The 22,255-nt window shown below is 41.2% G+C and overlaps 1 protein-coding gene across 1 annotated transcript in view; it reads left to right on the top strand.

The window, feature by feature from the left end:
- LOC311260371 (RNA-binding motif, single-stranded-interacting protein 3-like) overlaps positions 1–22,255 on the top strand; it is a 133,690-nt gene that overhangs the window by 45,472 nt on the left and 65,963 nt on the right. The window contains exons 3-4 of the mRNA XM_084358111.1: positions 4,396–4,454; positions 13,231–13,322. Of these exons, the coding sequence (XP_084214237.1) occupies positions 4,396–4,454; positions 13,231–13,322 (151 nt within the window). The remainder of the gene's footprint in view (positions 1–4,395; positions 4,455–13,230; positions 13,323–22,255) is intronic.

Below are 22,255 nucleotides of genomic sequence, written 5' to 3'. Positions count from 1 at the left end.
AGTTACTTTTGAACAGCTGTTTAATCAATAGCAGGTATTTAGTCAAAGGGGTTTTTGTTTCCCCAAATCTTCATTCTACATTACTCCCAACTCCTGCTCTGTTCTGTCCAGTGGTCTCGGTCACCTCTCCAAACTGGCGCCTGCTGCAGAGTTTGTGTGTTTTTTGTTATAAGTCAGGGTCTTCAATGGCCCGTTTGTGAGTCTCATTTATGATTTTAAAAGTAACTGAATAGATTACATGGTTTAATGCATACTTAAGTAAGAGTAAAATTACAGACTTGAAAAAGTACCCAAAAATTACTTAATTGCAGTTATTTGAGTAGATGTAATTCGTTACTCACAACCTGCAGTTATGTGATCATTAATTTTTTTTAAACATTGTATCTAGAATAAACATAAACTCTGTTATACACAGGGAATCAGGATTATCTGAACCAGGATTCAGTATAAATGAGTGTCATCCTGACGGGACTGACAGTGACAAACATTGTGGAGCTGGGAGGACAGGAAATAGGAGCCGATTCAACATAAACTTTCAGCCCCATGTCATCCTGTATATATAATGACACAAACCACTGAAGGAGCATCCTTCTATTTATATTCCAGGGAGGAGAAGCGTTTGGTTACAGCTCCACAGAGCTGTGGTTTTCAACCCTTTTGTCAAGCTTGTTGGAAAATTGCTCCACTGTTGCTTCACACCTCGTTATGGACTCTTTAGTCATGATGAACATCCAATGGAAACAAATTACACACTCAGATGCCTTTCATAACCTATTCACTTGGTGTTTCTTTGGCCCAATGGAAGGTAATGGAATAAGGAAGTGCTAACCCTAACCATCTGGTTCTGTGTAGTCTTCTGTTGGTATGTTGTAAGTATTTCAGTAGTTTTCATGAGTGTCTGCTTTGTCACTGCCTTCGGGTCAAGAGCCGGTCGATGTTATTTCAACTTGCTTCCAGGCTTCAGCTGGAATCAGTGAAAGGGTTCCAGTTGGGACAGAACAGGACATTCTGCTCTTTATTCTTATTCCACACTCTCCTCAACCTCCTAACTTCACCACCTGATCTAATATCAATACTTTCCTCTATTTCTTCAGCACAATAGCACATTGTTGTGGCTGCCTGGATAAAGTGGAATTTTACCACTGAATCCAGTCCAGAGTGAGACACCATTTTGAATGGCGCAGTGTTGTGGTAATTTGACATTTCCCCAAGGCCATGGCGTCATCCCTCCACTCTCCTCTCCTCTCCTCTCCTCTCCCCCTGTTGTTTTTTAAGTCTAGCCAAATTGTGTAACTAGAGCGAGAACAGGTGGATTTCTCCTCTTACATCACACACATCAATCTGACGATAACACATACACACACAGCGACACGTTAAACACACGCCGTATTTGTTTTCCACTTTGCGAAAACAACTGACAACTGTGAACATATTTTTTCGGGATTCGTAATGTGTCGAGCCAGGTTACTTTCTCTTCGTCTTTTTCCCTCTATCTCACTTTTTCAAACACACACAGATGCACACGTGCACAAACACACACACGCGCAAATGAATATAACAGTCTGGGAATGTTTCGCTTTTCTGCCGGGAAAAACAACCTGCCCAAACACCGATGGTGCGTGAGATCTGTGTCATGCATTCAAACTCACTCCACACACGCACGCACAATAGCAAGGAATAACACCCACACAAGTATTTGTATGCTCAGATGTGTCCAGGCACATTCACTCGCACATCCACTGAAGGTGTTTACACTCATACGCTCACACATACACACACACACACACACCAAGTTTGATTCACAGTGAGGCAGAAGTCAACAAAGAGCCAGGCATTGCCAGATGATGTGTGTAGTGTGTGATTTCTGCTTTGGTGTTTTTTATCTGTGATGCAGCCTTGCGTGTGTGCCTGCATGTGTGTTTGTCTTTTGCGTATATGTGTGGGCGATTAGTCCTGCCTTGTTCTTTCAGTGAGTTTTTTACGTCTGCTCCCCTAACCGCAGGCCAAAGACCTTGTTTACCAGCAGCCATGGCTTTGTAAGAAAAACAACCAGAGAAACATTTGATTTTGTCGCAATCGACTCGATTGGTAAATACCCTCAAAATATCTTACATTGATGGAAAGCGTGTGGAAATGTGCTTTAAAATAAAAGTGGTGATTTTTTTTTTCTCTACCAATTTCCAGATCATAAGCTGCTCAGCTGTCGTGTTATGTGTGATAGCAGCCTTTAAAAGCCTTTTTTCTCTCTTTATTTCTAACGTCTCCTGTCCCAATAGAGTTTGATTTGAGGCTGTCAGGCGAGCTAGTCTCTGTTCTCTTCTTCTTCTCACTGACAGAAGCAGTTGGCTGACAGAGACTCTCCTGATGGTGACAACTAAATGATCTCTTCTTTATTAAACACCTCTTACTATCTCTCTATCGCTCCCTGACTACCTCGCTTCCTCCTCGCCTTCAGTGCCTCTTTTTATCTTTTGACTGACTGCTCTCCCTCTCCTCGTCGTATTTCTCATTCCTCCGAGTCTCTCTCCCCCTCCCGCCGCTTTTTTCACCCTCTCGGCTCACAACCTCCCACACTGTATCTCCTATCGTTTCCGTCTCCCTCCTAGTTGTCTCGCTCTTTTTCTCTTGAAGGGAAGAGGAAAACTTCCATCCCTCACCTGTGGCCATCAGCCAGTCAACTAGCCAGTCAGCCAGCTTGTCAGTCTGTCAATCTGCTTGATAGTCACTCAGCCAGCCAGTCAGTCACTGTGCAGCAGTGTTAAAACATTAATTAAAAGTCTCATCCACAGAGCCAGGCAGAGATCCAGGCTGATCTCAGCCATCCAAGCTTTCTGTCTCAGTCTTTTTCCTCTTTCTCGCTTTCTGTCTTCCTCTCTCTTTCTCTCTCATCTCTCCTTACCCTCTCAGCCTCTTTCTCAGTTTTCTGTCCGTTTCGCACTCATCTCTTTCCAGGAGTACTGAAAGACTGCGCCGATAAGAAACATTATTAACTTCTTTCTGAGAACAGAGAGCTGGAGGATTGGGATGGAGGGGGAAATAAGGGAAGAAGACAAAGAGAGAGGCAGAGGTGTCAAACGTAAGAAAGAGAGTAAGGTAGCGAAACGGACAGGAGACATTAAAGGTTGGCAGAGAGAACAGATAGAAAGAAGTATGGAGGTTGTCTGTCTCTGTTATGGGCCCTCCAAGCAGAACTGGGTGCCATACAGATGTCTGGTTATTATGATCATTTATGAGACAGTACTGTCTGTGTTCTGAGGCCTGAGGGTGGGATTTCAAACAGATAGGGGCAGAATGGATAGATAGACAGCATAGATAGAAATTTTTACTGTGATAAAGTCTCTCGCAGACACCCTGAAAAACTGTGTTACGGTCACACTGTGTTCCATTCTGTGTCCCATTTTAAAGAAAAAAAGAAAGAAAGAAAAATCACATTTACAGTTACACCAAAAAACAGACACTAGAAAATAAAATAGACACTACTTTGTTCCACTTAGGCACACTGCTGCTAAATGCTAATGTTTGCACAGCAACATGCTCACAGTGACAATGCTATCATGCCTTGTAGAAACAATGTTTGCCATATTCACCATCAGCTTGTCAGCATGTTTACATTTAAACTTTTTACTTGATGCTGGTAATGGAAAATATATTAACTTTTATTATTACATTTCATCCTGAGGGGGAACATGTATATCTGTTCCAAACTTAAGATTCAACCTGGGGACCATTAATGTTTGTACATTTCTTGGTAATCAATCCATTAGTTGAAATATTCCAGTTTTGACCAAAATATTGAAGCAAAGCAATGACCAGCTGCCAGTCTGATATCGCCACCTTTCTTTGCTTAAAGACTCAAATAAATAATATCTCTCCAGATGTTGAAGGAGAAGTATTGTGCTTTTTCGTTTTTTTCCATTCCTTCAGTGTTTTATGTGGTTCTTTCGCATGTAAAAGGTCTTGAAAGTGAAAAAGCACCAAGTCCACACCAATGGAAGCTCCTCTCTCCCACAGAAAACACTGCTCCTGGAACACCTCGTCAGTCTTGCCTTTATTTCCATGACTTTGACATCACACTACATCACCATGTCACACACTTGCATAATTTATGCCTACCAGCTAGTTTTTACAGTTGCTCTGTTGTTGTGAGCGCTGCTGACTCAGGCGTGTGTGAGCTGGCCAATCAGAGCAGACTAGGTATTCGGGAGGGGGAGGCTTAAAGAGACAGGAGCTAAAACAGAGCGCTTCGGAGAGAGGGTGAATGCAGTGCTGCAGCACTGAACAGTATGACAAAACTGATGTGTTTTTCAAGCATTAAAGCATGTAAACCTGAACATATGTCTCCTTTTAAATAAGTGATTCAGCGGCTAATCAGTGTTTCATTTTTTGTTTTTACAGATATGGAAAGATTGTGTCAACAAAGGCCATCCTTGACAAGAACACCAATCAATGCAAAGGTGAGTGAGAAAAACAATTGACTTTATTCATCTTGTTTATCCGAAGCCCTACAAAGTTACCCTATACAGTACTTCACAAACTCAGATTTCAGCGTGGGAAACATCAATTGAGAATTGATGACACTTGGCAGCTTACAATCAGACCAATCAGTACAGGATGAAGAATGGTTTTGAACTTTTTTGCATCACCAATTAATCAATGCCCAATGGTTTTCACAACTGGCGGAAAAAGGCTTTCAAGAAACAGTGTGACATCAATTTAAAACAAATGACTTGTGTGAGCCACCCACAACGTCCATGTGTTTGCCTCTTGTGTGTTGCTATGCGGTAAGGGTCAGTGTTTTTCAACCACGTACAACATAACAGTATTGACTGCCATACTGACCATGTCATTCTTTAATCTATCTAAATGATGCACTGCTAGAGTACCTCTATTTTGTATTACTGCTCTGTGAAGATAATTTCAGGATCGCACACTAATGATACTCAGAGTCAAGTAGCTTTTGAAAGCAAGATGTTTGCATTGTTGTCATTGTTCAAATCAAAATGGAGAACACCATACAATAGCCACAATTTGTTCCAGAAAGCCTCTGTGGTGGATGAGGCTCCCTCAAGTGTCTTCTGATGAGAGTCTGCTTGATTGTTGGAGTGGTCTGAACAAAGCACTAATCAATATGATTGTAGTCGTCTGCTTTTGAAGAGGCACACAAGAGCATGTGTTCAGCATGATTGCTGCTCATCTGCCAAGGCTGTACTCAAAAGGTATACTGACATGGTTCAGGACAACAGCACCCATGCCCTGTAATCAGCGTATCACCGTCAACAGTGTGATTGAAGGAAAAGCCAGTATGATTGATAACAATGGCAGAGATGTTAATGTGAATTCTAAGACTCCATCTGCTGTGATTGTTCAAGATAAAATATTTTGAGTAAATGATTGCAGTCCGGCCTGTCTTATCATTGTAACAGGAACATTCCCCTAAAAACTTATACTACAGTTTTTATCTTGACTCTGTCTAATTGGCCGGTTATATAAATCCTAAAAACTTTATCATTCCAGTACCTGCTTTGGCATCACATAATCAAATATGGCTTTGAGCTCTGAAAGCATATTGAAATGCCTGTCCTGCCATCATTACAGCATAGCCGAAGGGAAGGCAGAAAATTCTATAAACCTAGTGATAATTATCAGTTATTCTTCCATTTTCTCAACTCATTAAATTTTTTTTCATTGGCGTTACTTGAAATGGGGTTTTTAAAAACCTGATTCAGTAGAGCCTTAGCGCACCAGTTCAAGATTATTATGTTTGCCAATTACAGCTTTGTGGTTCTTCGTGGTTTTATTTAGGATCACATTGCATCTGAACAGGACATTTACATCCAGTGCTTACAAACTAGTCATAACCAACCTTAATCTTCTTTAAAATGGTAATATTCTAGATATTTTTTATTTCTTAAGACCACCAACAAACTGATCCAAGTGACAAGTAACAAGCATCGCCTGTGGAGCCAAAGCCTGATGTAGTGTTTTCCTCTGTGCCGTAAAGGTCCATTTTTGTCTAAAACTATTAAAAGTACGTCAGTGAGTCACACCGGCTGACATGTTTCTTCATTACCATGGAAATCTGTACACTGGTTCATTTTGAGTCATTCCCCGCAGAGTTCTGCTGCCATAAATACTCACTAGCGCAACTCCTGCTCCTTTTTAAGTAATGTGTTCTCAAAACTACAGCTCCTAGCTGTTTGAGGCAATTACTAGCGACAATACATTTGTGACCTGTGAGAGTCACTGCTTCAACTGCTAACCCAACGCTCTGTTGGTTTTGGTCTTCTCATTGGATTTTGTTGACAATGAGAAATTGATTGATCTTTTTCCTTATTTGGACTGTCCGTGTGGACCATGCATTTGCAGCCCGGTACTGATGTACGTCTAGGCTGGAACCTGATGTAGTATAAACAGAACTGCATGTGCATCCCATGATCATCTCTCTTGTTTGTTTGTCTGAAATCAGATATAAAAAGTTCACTGAATGAAATTTGATGCCCGTACTAATAATGCAAATAAAAAGACACGACTGTGATTTAATAGTCAGTAAGTCATCAGATGGATTGCAACAACAGCTCCAAACCCAAGCAGCAGGTGACAACATGGTTTAAAGGGAAATCATTTTCAACCAGCTTTGTATCATTACGATATAAACAGTATATGCAAATAAACAATGTTAAACTTCCCCACCAGATTATCTGTCTAGGGCTGTCATTTGAGTTACAGGTTGTACTTACATATTTTCTAGAGTCTGGAAATTGTATTGAGAGCGGAGCGGCTCAGAAACTCAGATCAAACTGTAAAATGAGGCAATGATGATCAAATATGGCTTGAATAATGTTACTGCATAGCCTGGTTCTCACTTGAATATTTTCAGAAACATATTTTGGCCTTATGGTCAGCTCTAATACAAAAAAGTTTGTCACCAGGCCACCATTGCTTGAAACCAGACAAGCCAAAAACCAAGCACCAGTAGGAGCATTTAGTCGTCCAGTGCGGCCCAGTGCATTCTGGTTATTGTAGGTTTTCTACCTTGGGAGGGATAGTGAATACCACAGCTCTTTTTCTGTGTTTTATCTGGTCATGTAGCACCAATTTAAAAAAACTTTCTACTGCATAGATAGAGTGTTATGAAAACACCTTTTCCAGCAGTCAAATACTTCTTTAATCACATTCAGTCACATTTTATGGGCTAATGTGGGCGAACTAAAAATCAATACACAGCAATAGTTAGAATTTGTGGCTGGATGAGTCACCTGTGATGGTGCACAGCTGCAGGAATGAGCTGTTGTATGAGTTGATATAAATCATATGTTTTTACTGTTGTTCTCTTTTCTTTTATTTCTGTCTGCTCTGATTGTTTACTTCCCTTTAGCTTACAAGTAAATCAAATCCAGGTAGAGTTTTGGTATCTCTGTGAAAGCAGTGAGTCGATGTGTTTGTCAGTGAATAGTAGGGGAAGTCTTGGCAGTGGATCTGGCACTGTATTTCATACAGTATATATTCCAAGAGAGGCCTTTCTGAATACTAAACATTAGAGAGACTCTTTCAAAATCCAATCCAATACTTTCAGCTATACATTTATGCTTATTATTTAATGCACAGAATACTGAATGAAGCAGCTGCAGCAGCATAGGCAATTTTTACAGGCTCTGGCTCTCATCAGCAATTTCACTGCTTGTGATGAAGACTTCATACGTCTCTTAGCCAGTTGTTAACTCACAATGAAGGAGTTTCATTATCAGTCGGCCATTAGAATGCCTTACAACTGGATAAGTGTTGGTTTGATTGCAGAGGCATTCAGTGGGGACAAGATAAGTGCTTAGCGTGACTAAGAGAGTACAAATTGGCACAAAGAGTTCTCTTGGAGAGGGAGGGATGGATGGGTGGAGGGAGGGAGGGGGTAAAAATAACCTGGGGCTGACAGAAAAGGAAGGGGACCCTTGGAAACTGATGATTTAGCACACAGCCTCGTCTTTTCAGGAAGATGTTGCAGAAGAAAGAGAGAGAGGTAGAGAGCGTGAGAGACTAGAAGACAGGTAGATAAATAGTCTCCTTGCTCTGCAGCCTGCAGGGACAGCGTTCGATCAGTCTGTATACAGCTGTTGTCATGTGACGGCCTTGTGATCCCAATTTCAGCGATAGTTTTATTTCATCTAAATATTTTTTCTCTTGAACAGTATGTGTGTGTATATATATGTATATACACACACACACACACACACACACACACAGTATATATATATATATATATATATATATATATATATATATATATATATATATATATATATATATATATATATATATATATATATATATATATATATGTACATATGGTGCATTAAAAAAAAACATTACCCTGAGAATTTGTTTAATTACTTGCCATTTTGGCAAACAAAGAAATCTGAACTTTTCCTTTCTCCACTGACATAATGTAAAGATTTTCTTTGTAAAGTCCTCCGCTTTGTAGCGGGCTCAATGTTAAATACACTGACAGTTTTCTAGTTAGCGGCGTGGGAGCTCTGGGGGAGGGAGAGGGCACAGAGCACAGGATGGAGGAAGGAAGGGAGAGGAAACCACTTTAGATTGTAAAGGATTTCCATTTCCCAAAGACAAGCGCCCTCCCTCTCACCGTCTCCATGTCTCCTGCCTTTTCTCCGCCTCCCTCCCTCTCCCTTTGCTCATCTCATTCTTCTCTCTCTCTCTCTCTCTCTCTCTCTCTCTCTCCGCCTGCCACTCTCTCCCTGCCTCCCCCCATACCTCCTTCGCTCCATCTCTCGTTTTCCCTCTGTACTCGGTTAGCCCATTCTAATGGCCCAAGGCCAGGAACTCTGGGAGCTCAGGAGATTAGATGGGAGCTAGGGGTGTGTGTGTTTGTGTGTGCGTGTTTGTGTGTGTGTGTGTGTGTGTGTGTGTGTGTGTGTGTGTGTGTACGTGTGCGTGTGATAGAGAGAGTACTCATGTTTATCTGTGCTTCAATCTGTGTCTGTGAGCGCATATGAGTGTGTAACGTGTGTGTGTGCTTCTTGATAAATGTTTTTTTTTCATTCACGAGTGGAATATTTGTCAGGCTTGACTGAGCAAGATGAGTTTTCATCTCTGTGACATCATAAGGCCACAGATGGGTGGGACAGGGCACAACTGAGACGGATTATATAACTCAGAGATATTATTTTCACTCTCATGCTTATCACCGTGCTCAGAAGAGCTATCCCTTACATGCACATGAGATGAGTTTTCACCGAATTTAAGAGGGTTAGTTTTTAGTGTGTAGATAATATGAAAATGTACAAATTACAAGTTTGGCAGAAGCGCGGCGTACTGATTTGGGAGGACGTCCAGCAGCTTGGAAGGCAGGCATTTGCCAACAGACTCAACGAGTTTCCCCACAGCTGAAGTGTCCTTGAGCAAGACAATGAATCTGCACCAACTCCTGGGATATGTGCTCTGTCTCTAATACTTGACCTCTGACCTCCACTGGAGAGAGGGGCAAATAAATGTTCAGAAAACACAATTCTCTCCCTGAGTGATGAATGCAGTCAAAGCAAATGGGGAATTTCAAGGCTGTCCCACAGAACTAGTCAATGAGATGTGCACTTGTCTCCATCGTTCATGCGTCTAGAATGGTGAATGATGTGACATATTTTTCTGGCCAAGCCGACGCTCAGACATCTTCAGATGTACGGACAAACTAGAATGTGCAGGGCAAAGCTACTGTAGATTACATGCCAACATCTACAACAATTCAATATTTTATGAAGAGATCATGTACATGGCTCCTGAGGCATGGACTCATTTTCTGGTACTGTAACACTGAGGACACATCTGATATGAGCTACCCAGTGGATCGGTAAATCACTGCAAACAGAGCAGCTTTAAGAAGTGCTGCTTGGTTACATTACAGATTAAAGTCTCAAGCCTCTAGTTCGATGGCCGTAACGTGGCGCAATCTGCCGATTACATCTGAATGGTGTGTTTTCACTCTACGCAATCTCCTGTTAGCACCATACAGTAAGTCACCACCATTGATTACGAATATTCACTGACTGTGTTCTACTTCAACAAAATAAACCACTTTGAATGTGTACAAATATGTACATGCTGAAGTCATTAGGAAACATGCAGTACTCAGTTACAGAGTAATAAACTGAGTTCCTAACATTTTAAAGTAGTCTGGTTATGATATAAGTTACATACAGTTGTTTAAAAATCATTTTAAGATCGCACTACCAGTGTACAGGGCTTTCCTCTTACACAAAACCTGAACCAACAGACTGTTTGGTGTACCCTCTTTATTTTATCCTTCTACAAATCTCACCTTTTACATCCCGGGTGGATCTACATCCTCTCAGATTAAGCTGTTGCACTCAATGGTTGGACCGTGTTCTGAGCCGACAGAGCGCAGGACGAATAGAGTTGGACTCTGTGTTTACATCCTTGATGCTCACACGCTGTCAGAGTTGATCGACAGTGTTTACCTGATGGTGTACTTTTAATGTGAAGGTGCCGACCGTATTATCATCACCATCTTGTTGCTGCTGTTTAGATTCACCCTGAGGCAATTAGAAAATGCACTCAGAATTATTTCCTGGATGTATACTAGTTTATGTATATATGTTTATAGCTTAAATCAATGTATAGATGTTTGAGGTTTGTGTACTGTAGCAGGAAGGAGTTACAAACTTTAATTTCCTTATGCAACCCTGTGTTGTATAATGAAAAATAAATCACCCTGAACCTGTAACTTTAAACATAAATTTGGCTAACAAGGCCACAGTTAATGACGTCAAGTAAAATTACATGGTTTAATGCAGACCTGCTGTGCCACGGAGCCCCCTGCTGCACTCATAACACAAAAACATAATAATCCATAATTAATTTCATGCTTAATTATTACGAAGGATGACATGGAAATGTTTAAATAAACAACTTAACATATAAACCTCCCCAAAAAGTGTCAAAGTGCTGTCTTAGATGCTCTCGTAATATAACAATATAGAGTCGTTTTGTGTTGAAGCTGATGTACCCCGATAATGATTGAAACTGTACTTAAAATGATATTAAATTATGTTTTGTTTTATCCCACACATTCTTCATCCTTGTCAAAACCTGATGCCTACATTACCCATAAGTCAATTCAAACAGCAATAGTTTGGTATATCCGGGTGCAGCCCAAGTAGTACTCTGTATGAGCTGTAAACAGATTTTGATGTGCATAATTGGTGGAGTTCCCCTTTAAAGCACCTGCTTTATCATTAGAGTCGCTCTATTTCAACAACCATGCGCATTACCGATAATGTTGAACAACTGCCATCAAACAAAAGGCTTCTGTTTCGGCTAGTGCTGATTGAATTATGCATTATGAATTGTGTTTTCGGTTTCATTTTCTCACTAATTACACGAACCGTCTACGGTTGAACAAACACCCATTAGTTAAAGTGTGAAATATGAGATGTGAAACTTTTCAAATTTTTCTGGAATAAAATGAAAGCATCTCGCCGGGCTAATGATGAATACTGTATGTTTGTGCATTCTCAATTAGTTCAACTGTTTTGGTGTGGCCCTAATTAGATAAATATAGATTAAAAAAATTGTCAGTGCATGTGTGAGCATGCCTGCAGATATTTATGGATCTGTTTTCTCGGCGTATGTGTGTATCCATGCCTGTCTGGATCAGTGTTTGTCAAAGTCATTAATGTGTGCACGTTATACGTGTACGTACTACAGTAAGAGCTCGCATGTCTGTTTGTGTTATCCTACTTTGGCTAATTTATGGGTTTCTCATTAGCAACAGTATAAATATTTGTGTGTGCCGTACATATCTTGCTGTGAAAGCAGCTTGCTGCCTTTGAACAATAAAAACTCATCTGCTTATCAGCAAAACAGAGCGAGGCTCCAAATCCTGGAAAAGACCAACAGACAAGAACAGATGTTAGGAATGAAGTGTGTGTGTGTGTGAGAGAGAGAGAGAGCAGTAGTATTCCCTCATTCTTAACATGTTTACATTTAGGATTGTAATGAGGGCGGCTTTTGAAATGTGGATCGTTTAATTGTGTTAACACGCGGCCCACTCAAAACTACAGCTGGAATTTCAAAGCTGCTGTGCTTTTCCGGAAATTTCTCCCATTGGCAGTGTGTCAATGTCTCTCTTTTATTAGTCTCTCATATAAACACGCAGTCAGAGCCATTCTTGTGCTAAAAGTCTCTCAGCTTTTGCTCACACACACCACACACACGCAAGCTGTCATTCACACTGCAGACGGGCTGCGTCTCTTTGTGCCTCTTTTTGTCTTATTTGACATCTCTTTCCAGCCCCACCCATGTGACCCAGTAAAACGGGGTGTATTTCTGAAAGTAGAGATTGATATGTGTGTGTTCAGACCTTTTGTCTTTCCGGGCTTCCTGTAGGGCCCGACCTAGATCGCCAGAGTGTTAACAATTTGACAGATGCACTGCACACACACACACACACATGCACACACACACACACACAGAAAATGACGCCGATTTTATGGCAGTAAAATTGACTGATGCTCGTTCTTTTTGCGTCTTTATTTCTTTAAACAAGGCTCTGAATCACTTTAATCGCTGCGTTAAATGTAGGGGATTTTTCTTGATGTCACTGGTGCGGAGCCGTACACTATTGACCACTACTATAGGAACCCTATGTTGTGGCAGATTTACTGCGGCTCAGGGACAAAATGAGCTCACATACAATGCTGTGGGATATTAAATGTCGAACAATAGGAGGCCAGTAGATGTTGCATGTAAAACCAAAGAAGTCTTTCAGCATTGAGTCATTATACACATTGTATAGAGTATATCTGGATGGCGAGCAAGCCATTAGTGCGCTGAAAGACGGAGCCGTTAGAAATCATAGACATGGTTTCATTAAAAAGAGCCGTTGTACATAGAAACTTGCGCAGACATTAGAGGATCTTTTGGCTCATAAACAAGATGGCAAGAGTTACTGTTATGACACCAATTCTGTTGATGTTCTGTGCTAAAACACATTTAATGGAGGAACTAGCAGCTTTCATTAGATACGTGACCTGACTTGATTTTGACACATTTATAGGATTTATGCAGTGTTTGAAACAACACACAGGCTTGGATCTCTGACAGGAATTAACACTGGTTGTTTTTTGGCCTCGGTAATATTCAGAACGTTAACTGATACTCTTTTTCCTTCTTTTTTCTTTTCTCCTGTGTTGTCTGTGTGCTCAGGCTATGGCTTTGTGGACTTTGACAGCCCTGCAGCAGCCCAGAAGGCTGTGGCCTCGCTCAAAGCCAGCGGAGTCCAGGCACAGATGGCGAAGGTAAGCTTCACCCCCGCCCTTCAAACGCTCTGGCCCGCTTCACTCGTTGTTATCGAGGTGTTTTTTCTTGTGGCGTTATCCTCCAGGTGGACTCAATCACTGTCTGGGGAAGGGCTGACGGTGTTAGTGTTGACGATAAACACGGAGGTGATGGTTGATGTGCGGTCATAATAACAACGGTGACAACAGTAGTGCGATGATGATAATCATGATAACGACCAGCGGCTTCACTGTACGTCTGTTACGCTTTTACATTGATTCATGTGAGACTGATAGGTGCAGCTTTGATTAAGTCAATGATGAGATTATCGATCGAGTCCATATAGAGTTATTGATTAACGACGATGGCCATGATGAGATTATTGATCAAATCCCAGAAAAGATAGTAGAAAGGATGGAGCGGATGATTGAGTTTCCTTTCTTTCAATATTCTTTATTTTTTTTGGTCTTTGTCTCACCTGTTTGCTCCTCATGTATTTTCTCTGTATTTTCCTCTCAGATGCTAATAATCATCCACGTTTGTGTTTGCAGTTGTAGGTGTGTGTGCGTGTGTGTGTAGCTGGCAGCTGTATGCAACAACGTCGTGCCAAAACATGTGGGCCTAACCAGCACAATCACATTATCCTTCAATGTGTGCGAGAGAAAGAAACTGAATAGCCTGCCTTCTCTTTCAGATTCATTAAAGCTGTATCGCTGCATACTTCCTTTTATAAATGAGAGACGAGTGCAATTAAAATGGGCCAGTCTTCAGGCACCAGGAGCATCCCATTGAATTAAACAGAAGCAAGCCTCTGAGCCACCTTTGCCTCGCTCTTCTATTAAACCTCTTTTCATTAGACTTCCATCTCTTATTTTGTTCCTAACTGCTCGGGGGGGCATTTGGAAGACCAGTGTTGATGTGTTTAGCTGTTATTAAAGAGAGAAGAACCCTCGACTCCTTGGAGATTGAGTTTTCCGGAGGGATGGAATGGAGGGCAAGGAGTCAATTCCAAATGAAATTACACAGACTTCTTACTGTTTCATGAACTAATTATGCGCAGAGAGCTGCTGATGTCCCGGCTAACTTTCCTGAATCAGGGTGCAATGAGAAAGTCAGCCTCAAAACCACTGATGTTGGATTTCCAGCGGAGCCTCTAACATTTTGTAAGATGAGCGGCTTAATTGGGGTTTGACAAAATCGTGGTTTTAACACATTCAGCACCAATTAGACTGACAAATCCCATGCCCTCCTACTTCGCACACCCTTCTCAGAGTACACTGAGGTTCTGTAGGTTAGCCGGGACAGAAACTTCTGTTCTCAGTTCTAATCGGCCAAAGAGTTGAAAGCTTTTCCTCCAAAGACAGCAGTAAGGTGGTGATAGGGAGAGAAAAAAAGGCATGAGTCGCTTTTGTGAAAGAGGGATGAGACATCTAACAAAAGCCGAATATTGATTCTTTTTTGAGGAGGGGAGGTTTGAATAAAGGTTTGGAGAGAGCTGTTTTGATCTGACACTGAACATCAACACTGAGCCTGTTGTGGACTGAAACGCTGGGTCACGCAAAATATATATATATGAACGTCCTTGTGGGATCTAATCAATCCACAAGGTCGCTCCATCCACGTCACTTAAACTTTGGAAAGATTTGACTTGTTAATAATATAATAATAACATAAATAATACCCGGCCTGGGATAATATTCCATGATACTTTCAATACATTTTTATTCTATCTATCTATCTATCTATCTATCTATCTATCTATCTATCTCTAAGTGCTAAAAGTCGCACAGCTTCTGTTTATTTGCAGCATATATGAAAAAATTACAAAGGTAAGCACTTTACACAAAATACACATCTATAGCCTAACCCAAAGCTGAAACCAATATCACAGAACAAAAATAATCGGGTATCGATTTATCAGCCAATATACTTATACAGTATACACAGGTGATATACATGAATATAATTTGTTTTGCAATGATCTCCCCAATGTTGTTATCAAACACTTGTGGCAAAGATCATATATCCTTGAAGAGCAGGGAGAGCAGCAGAAACTGTAACCATAACCCCAGTTCTCCATGGTTTCAGATGTACCTCTGTGGTTGTCTTTACTGGTGAAAACATTTAGCTGTCACATCTTTAATCTGAGCATTATGACTGCATGAAAGCCCCGTCAGATAGAAATGGTACACACCGAGCTCAGTCTTTTTCCACTTCTCTGCAGTCACACTTAAATACCTGAATATCATCATTTTTCCACATCTCAGAGAGTTAACACCAGAGGTGTTTCACAGTTTCTCACAAAGGGCTCTATTATCTAAATCTGAGAGACAGTTTATGAAAGGACCTCACTAAAATCTGAGTGTGAGTCAGGGGCCTTCAAAGATGGGTTAGATTAGGTAAAAAAAAACGTGAAAGGCGTGAAAAACATTTCAGTGGAGTGTTGAGCAGAAGCAGGTTTTCAAGACGTTAAAGTTCAAATTTAATACAAACATAAGTTATACAAATCTATCAATCAGTTATATGAATTGATGATTTACATTAATTGTCTATATGGATACCATAAAACAATTCAAAATTAAACAATTTCATCACTCCCAAGAGCTCACAGCTAGTGTCATCTTCATTTAATTGAAATCCCCGACCATATTGACTTTATTAGGCCTGAAAAGTGTCGACAGGACATCACAAAAGGTCCTTTTCCTCCAGGAAGAAATCCACTGTCAAAAAATAGAGAGGGTTATCATTTTTGCGCTCTGAAGGAGGAGAAAATTCCGATAATACCCAAACGTAGTTGCAGGGTCATTGCTTTGCCCAGACATCCTTGATCTGTGGAGTGCGGATTAAACTGGAGCCTGGCACTGTTCAATGATTGGGACACACTTCTCTGTTCGCTGCCAAATTTCAGTTCAAACCATAAAAGTCTAAGTTCTTGGACTAGAAGTAGTCATTAAGCATGAAGAACTTCTTTTAAGTGAACATTGATTGGATGCACCATCCTACTGTCCTGCTTGCATCAAGCCCCGGGCAGCAGAATCAGGGGATTCCTTCCACAAAGCTCCGGCAGGATTGGATGGAAAGTGATCATTTTATCGGCTGCAATGGGACAAACTAGTCAACACAGAAATGTTGGAAAGTTCCCTCAAGTATAGTTTCAGGATGCTGCCAAGTCTCCAGAGCTACCTCAGACTTGTAGTCTGCATTAGGCTTCAGTTTTATCTGTAGAATTTTTTTTTTTCTCCACGTGCACGTGGTTGTGAACAGACTGTGGAACATAGGGAAAGGATTGCTATCCGAGGCCTCAGTGTGTCTGGTCAGGAACATAAATACTTTGGCCCAATCCCAATACGACCCTTGCCCCTACCATTTAGCCCTACCCCTCTGTTTTGGAATAGTGGCAAAGTGTCTCAATTCTTGTTGGGACAGCAGGGTAGGATGAAGTGTTCAGGCTACATGGTCCTCAAAACGGAGGTTTTTCAGAGGCACACTTCAAACCAAGGGTTATGAGAACTCTGTCATTTCAATGTATTATGTTCTTTTTTTCTTTTTTATAAAAAGCATAAATCAATCACTACTACTTTGCTGATGCCTTGGTAGCTAACTAGCTAGCTAGCTAATGTTACATTGCTATTGCTGATTTGTGCACGACAGTCCCGCATTTTTGACATATTTCAATGTTGCATCTCCCCCTTTAATAGCATATGACACCTGACAATTAACCAAAGTCCAGCAGTAAAGATGCTGCAGTAACTATTATCAGTGCGGACTGGCCCGGTATGAGAACAGGTTGTTAGTGTTAGCCTATAAAGCACCGTTAGTGGCCAGATAATGAAACGTTCTTTTTATTTGATGATTTAATTGATAGCAGTTGTGAAGTTGTGAACAATTTGCAAGCATCCATGCTTTTCTGTCTCCATAAGATAAATGGGAAGTTACATTTTGATAATACCAAGGTTGCCACAGTAACGCCAGAGAAAGCACAGCTGACGACCTGTAGAGTAGTGACTGTGACAAAGAGGTATAGCATCAAATGTCCCTGATATACAACAGGTACATTGTTAGGAGCAGATTCAACAGCCACATGAATGTACACTGAACAGAAAGTAATTAACAAGCAGTTTCAAAGACAAACACAGGCTCAGTCCTGCTGCGTTGCACATTATGTGAGGGATGTGTGGAGGGTTTGTACTGAGGCTAAACTCAGGGCAAGAAGTTCAGCGTAGCTCAAAAGTACCAATGCAAGAGCTGTGTACCTCACAGTGTACTGTAAGAGGTCTGAAAATTCAACTGCCATCCTCAGAGTTAACCATGATTAAAGCGACTTCCTGACATTACCCATGAATTAATTAAAGCGCCGTTGGAGCAAGATCACACTGTTTGTGTGTATATAATAGCATTCGCTGGGAGAAACCTTCCTCCATTAAACCCTGCAGCCCGCACTGACATCTCCTTTGTGATAGGTGCATGTTTTGGTTGTGAAATAAACGAGACAAGAAGAAAATACAGCGAGCCGAGATGTGAAGAAGTTGTGTGTGTGTGTGTGTGTGTGTGTGTGTGTGTGTGTGTGTGTGTCAGTGTGTGTCCTACACTCACTTCCCCAGTCTTCTTGGTAATTACTGTTGACCTGAAAGATGATTACTGCTACAGCTGTACTCCCCCTCTCTCTTGCCTGCTCACTCACAGTTAGTTTTTCTGTCTCCCTGCCTCATTCCCGCTTTCTCTTGTTGTAAGTGTATCTGTAGTACATTAACACTTTAGTCAACCTCACACTTAAACTCCTTCCATTACATGGAACCCAGTAGAATCTTTTTAACTTTACACAGGTGTGTGATGTGGGTGAGTGTGCGTCTGTGTGCTTTTATTGTTTTGTTTTACTTTTTTAAACACTTTTCGTTGCTTCTCCTTGATGAACCTGTTACATGGTGGACTTGCGGTGTGTGTGCTGTGTGAAATATTTATGAAACGTTGTCATGACAAAAAAACATTTTGCAAAGTAAAATTATTGTGCATTAAAATTCATGTCAGGAGCTACTTTAACCATGCGATTACAGAAACACACGCTCTGCTATGCATAAGAGCACTGTGCCCGTGTGTGTGTGCGTGTGTGTGTGTGTACAATAACAGTTACAGAGGACCAAGGTCACTATGCTAATTAGAGAGATGGTACCACTGGCAGTGACACTTCACACCTCCCTCCCTTTCTTCTTCTCTCCTCCACTTTGTCCTTGGCACCTCTCGCCTTTCTTTCCCCCTTTTCTGTCTCTCTCTTCTTTTTTAGCTCCCCCCTTTTATTTTGGCCTAGTTTGTTCGCTTCATCTAACTCCCCTCCATCCCCACACCCAACGTCTCGGTTTTTTTCCTCACTCTTTCCTCCCTCTTCATGTGTTCGGGTGTGTATGTCTGCGTATGAGGTGCGCGTGTGTTTGTCTGCAGCAGGTGCTGCAATGCCTCCTCCAGAGTCATTAGTTACAGGGTTGAGTGAGGACAGACTGAAGGATAGAGAGAGAAAGAGGAGGTGGGGGTCTGTGTGGGTTGAGAGAGGATGGCTTGGTGTGATGAGAAAGAGGGAGAGGACACACACACACACACACACACACACACACACACACCACAACGTGAACTCCATTGCATGACTGTCATTTATCAACCCTGATTAAACCCTTGGGTTAGTCCAGTTGTGTTCCTTCTTTCTTTCTTTCCTCCGTCTTGCGTGCGTGCCTGATAAAAGCCAGATGGCTGATGTTCTCTTACTGATGTATCCAGTATGTGTGTGTGAGTGCTTTCTCTCGTGTGTGTGTGTGCGTGCGAGCTTGCATCTCCCTGAATATGCCTGTGCATTCTGTGCGTGTGTGTGTGACAGCTGAGGTTAGTGATGGGAAGAGGAGGACAACAGAGCCAAGTGACACATAAAAAAAGAAGAGCGGAGACAAAAACACATAGACTGGAAGACGTGAGCATCCCTCTCTTTCTCACCCTGCGTTCTGCTCGTCCATCACTCTCTCGTCTCCTTCTTTTCCAAAACTGTGGGCCTTTCTCTTTTCAGCTCTGTTTTCCCTTTTCCTCATCTGTCACCCCTATTTGTTCAAATGTGTTTGTTTACCTTTTGTTTTTGATATATTCTTCTCTTTTTTCCGTTCTTCCGTTGCCAGTTTCAGCTCCGTCTTTTCCCCCTCTTTCTGCCTCTGTCAGCCAGATGTAATATACAATCCTTTCACAAGCCAGCATATATAATGTGGAATTCGGTTGCACTCTGCTTTCTCAAGCAAACTCATTCAGCGTCATTTGAAAATGAGAAGACCCACAGTAATGGTGCTGCCGTGATGGTTTTTTTTCAGCTCTGCTTCTGTGGGAACTTCAGATTGATTGGTCTAAAACATGCAGTATACATTACAAAAAATACACAACCATTGTGTTTGACAGAGAGGATGTATTGCTTGGATACCACTGACATTGCGAGCTAACTGGGATAATAATTCTCTCTTTTTGTATAATAAAGTATAAAGTTATTCCCCTTTTAAACAAAACTGCAAATCATTGCCTAGTAATTTAAGCACTCTGTCCCTTCAAACCATTCGACTGTGGGAGTACCGATCAAGCTGTTCATTTGTATTCCACTCAGAAGGTTGAAGCTGGAGCGCCTATTATCTCAGTTGGTAGGGCGGGCGTCCCATGTGCAGAGGCCTTGTTCTCGCTGCAGCGGCCCGGGGTTCGAGTCCGACCTGTGGCCCTTTGCTGCATGTCACCCCCTAACAACAAACAAATAGAACAAAAAAAAGGATAATGAAAAGAAAATATAAAACAAAAAAACAATACATAGGCTATGATAGAATATTTGTAAAAGGAAGACTGAAAAAAATACAAATGGATTATTTATCTTTATTAGACTTTTTATTAGACTAATAGACTTATTAGAATGCTCCCAAATATTTGAGGTCTTAAAAATGTTCTTGTTTTTTGTTATCTTAGAACATTAGCAAATGTAACCATAATCATGAACTAACTTAACAAATGTTCTGCTTTTACTGCAGTTCTGTATGTGGTTTGTCCGAGTCGTGTTGCCATACCTACATGTGGCTGTCCAAGATGGCTGTCCAAGATTAACTGTCTCTCTTTCATGGGTCCAGATGTGGGGATGGCAAACCTTAGCATCTGAACATTAACCTGTGATTCAAAGTCATGTGGGGCTCTTCCACTGTCACATCTGGCCCGGCTGAGTCAAACTGCGCCACGCTGATTCATGGAGATAAGAGAGAAAGGCATTTTTGAAGTGTCAAGCGGGCAGCCCTGTTGTAGTGAAATCACTAATCCCGGCAGTGCCATTCCAAGTCAAACTGAACCAGCACATGTACAGTTTGGAAAAGCCCAGTAGAGTATTGTGGCGCGTGCTCAAATCACAGATGGGACTCGCCATATCAAACACTGCAGATATACTACAATATAGGCTACTGATTTCATACCAAAAATGTGTTTTAATTCAGCTGGAGAGATCAACTAGATATAACATTACTATAGTAAGACCGATGTTTATTTTATTGTAGAATTCAAGAGTATTTTGCGTAAGAATTGAGGATGACTTTCTCTGGAAAGACATCAGTGGAAGGACTGTAATCCTACCAAATACCATGTCAAGTGAGACTGCCACATTAAAATGTATTGAATTTCTCATTGATTCCATACAATAGGATCAAAATTGTATGTTATCAAGCTCTGCTGCTCAAGCTCCACTTCAAACAGCAGGAGCCAATAGCAATCTTTGCTCTGTACAGCGTTCAAGCAAGCACATTTTTTTGTAATCTTAAAAGATAAATCTTAAAAAATCTATTTTAAAATCTTAGATTCGACACTTGATTAATTGTAATGTTCTTTTCTTCTCCATGTGCTCCATCCTTGTGTCTGGTTCAAGGCAGAGTTGACATTGTAAAACACAGATAATGAATCACATTCTGTTTAAAAGTGGAGGACAGCGGAGCGGCCAAGGGCGTGTGTGTGCATGTGTGTCCACTGCAGCTCTCAAATAAAAGCTTAATGTGTGTGAGTGTGTGTGTGTATCCCATCTGTGTGAACCTGTGTCTTTTTGTGAGGCCGGACCACCTCTGGTCCAACAATAGCAGGAGGAGGACAATGACGAGAAGGAGGAGAGAAAGGGAGAGAGGAGTGGGAGGGAGCCCAGTAGTGAGTGAAACCCAATCGAATTAAATGTAATCTGGCCTGAATGTGCACAAGCATCAGCTGCTCTCCAATCTTATTAACCCTGCATTACCAGCCCTGGCTTGTGCTTGTGTGTGCATGTGTGTTTTTATGTTAGTGTGTGTTGAGAAGGGAGAGAGATGGAGGAGTAAGTGGATAAGTGAGAAAAGAAAAGGAAGAGATGGACGGGATGGCAGGAAGAAAGAGTGTGAGAGGCAGAGGAAAATGAAGATGAATATGGGTGTTTAGTTGATTAATGTGCCTCTGTGGCATTGCTAATGAAAAAAATATTTTTTCAGCACAACAGTAATCACGATAATTCCTGGTGACACTAAACAGTTTCTTCATTTTGCTGCATTAATTTGTGTATGATACCATCAGAGAGGTCGCATGTGGACAAAAAAGACCCCACTGTTGCCACAATTTAAATTATAGTGAAACATACTGAGGAAGTTGTGAGAAAACAGTGCGAGCACAAAGACTACAAATTGAAGAACATTTATTCTTTGATTAACACAAAGTGAGTCGGTAACAGATTTGGTCTGATTCAATGTCTGCCTCTGAACAATGAGGTTTCACTGAGCTCCGCAGGATGAGTCCGTATTTTTGTAAAGACAACAGGAAACTTGTGACAGAACAACTATTTTTAGACAGCTTTGAGTAACTCCTGTTGTTATGCTTAAAATAGTACTTATTATAAAACCAGCCCACTAGCCAGCATGCAGTGCATTTGGCAACTTTACGTTTATTTAGACAGAAGCCACTT

Source organism: Pagrus pagrus (assembly GCF_965226575.1).
Source record: "Pagrus pagrus genome assembly, chromosome: 7".
Taxonomy (NCBI): domain Eukaryota; kingdom Metazoa; phylum Chordata; class Actinopteri; order Spariformes; family Sparidae; genus Pagrus; species Pagrus pagrus.
Note: the sequence above shows the minus strand (reverse complement) of the source record. Positions and strands in the feature narration are given on the sequence as shown.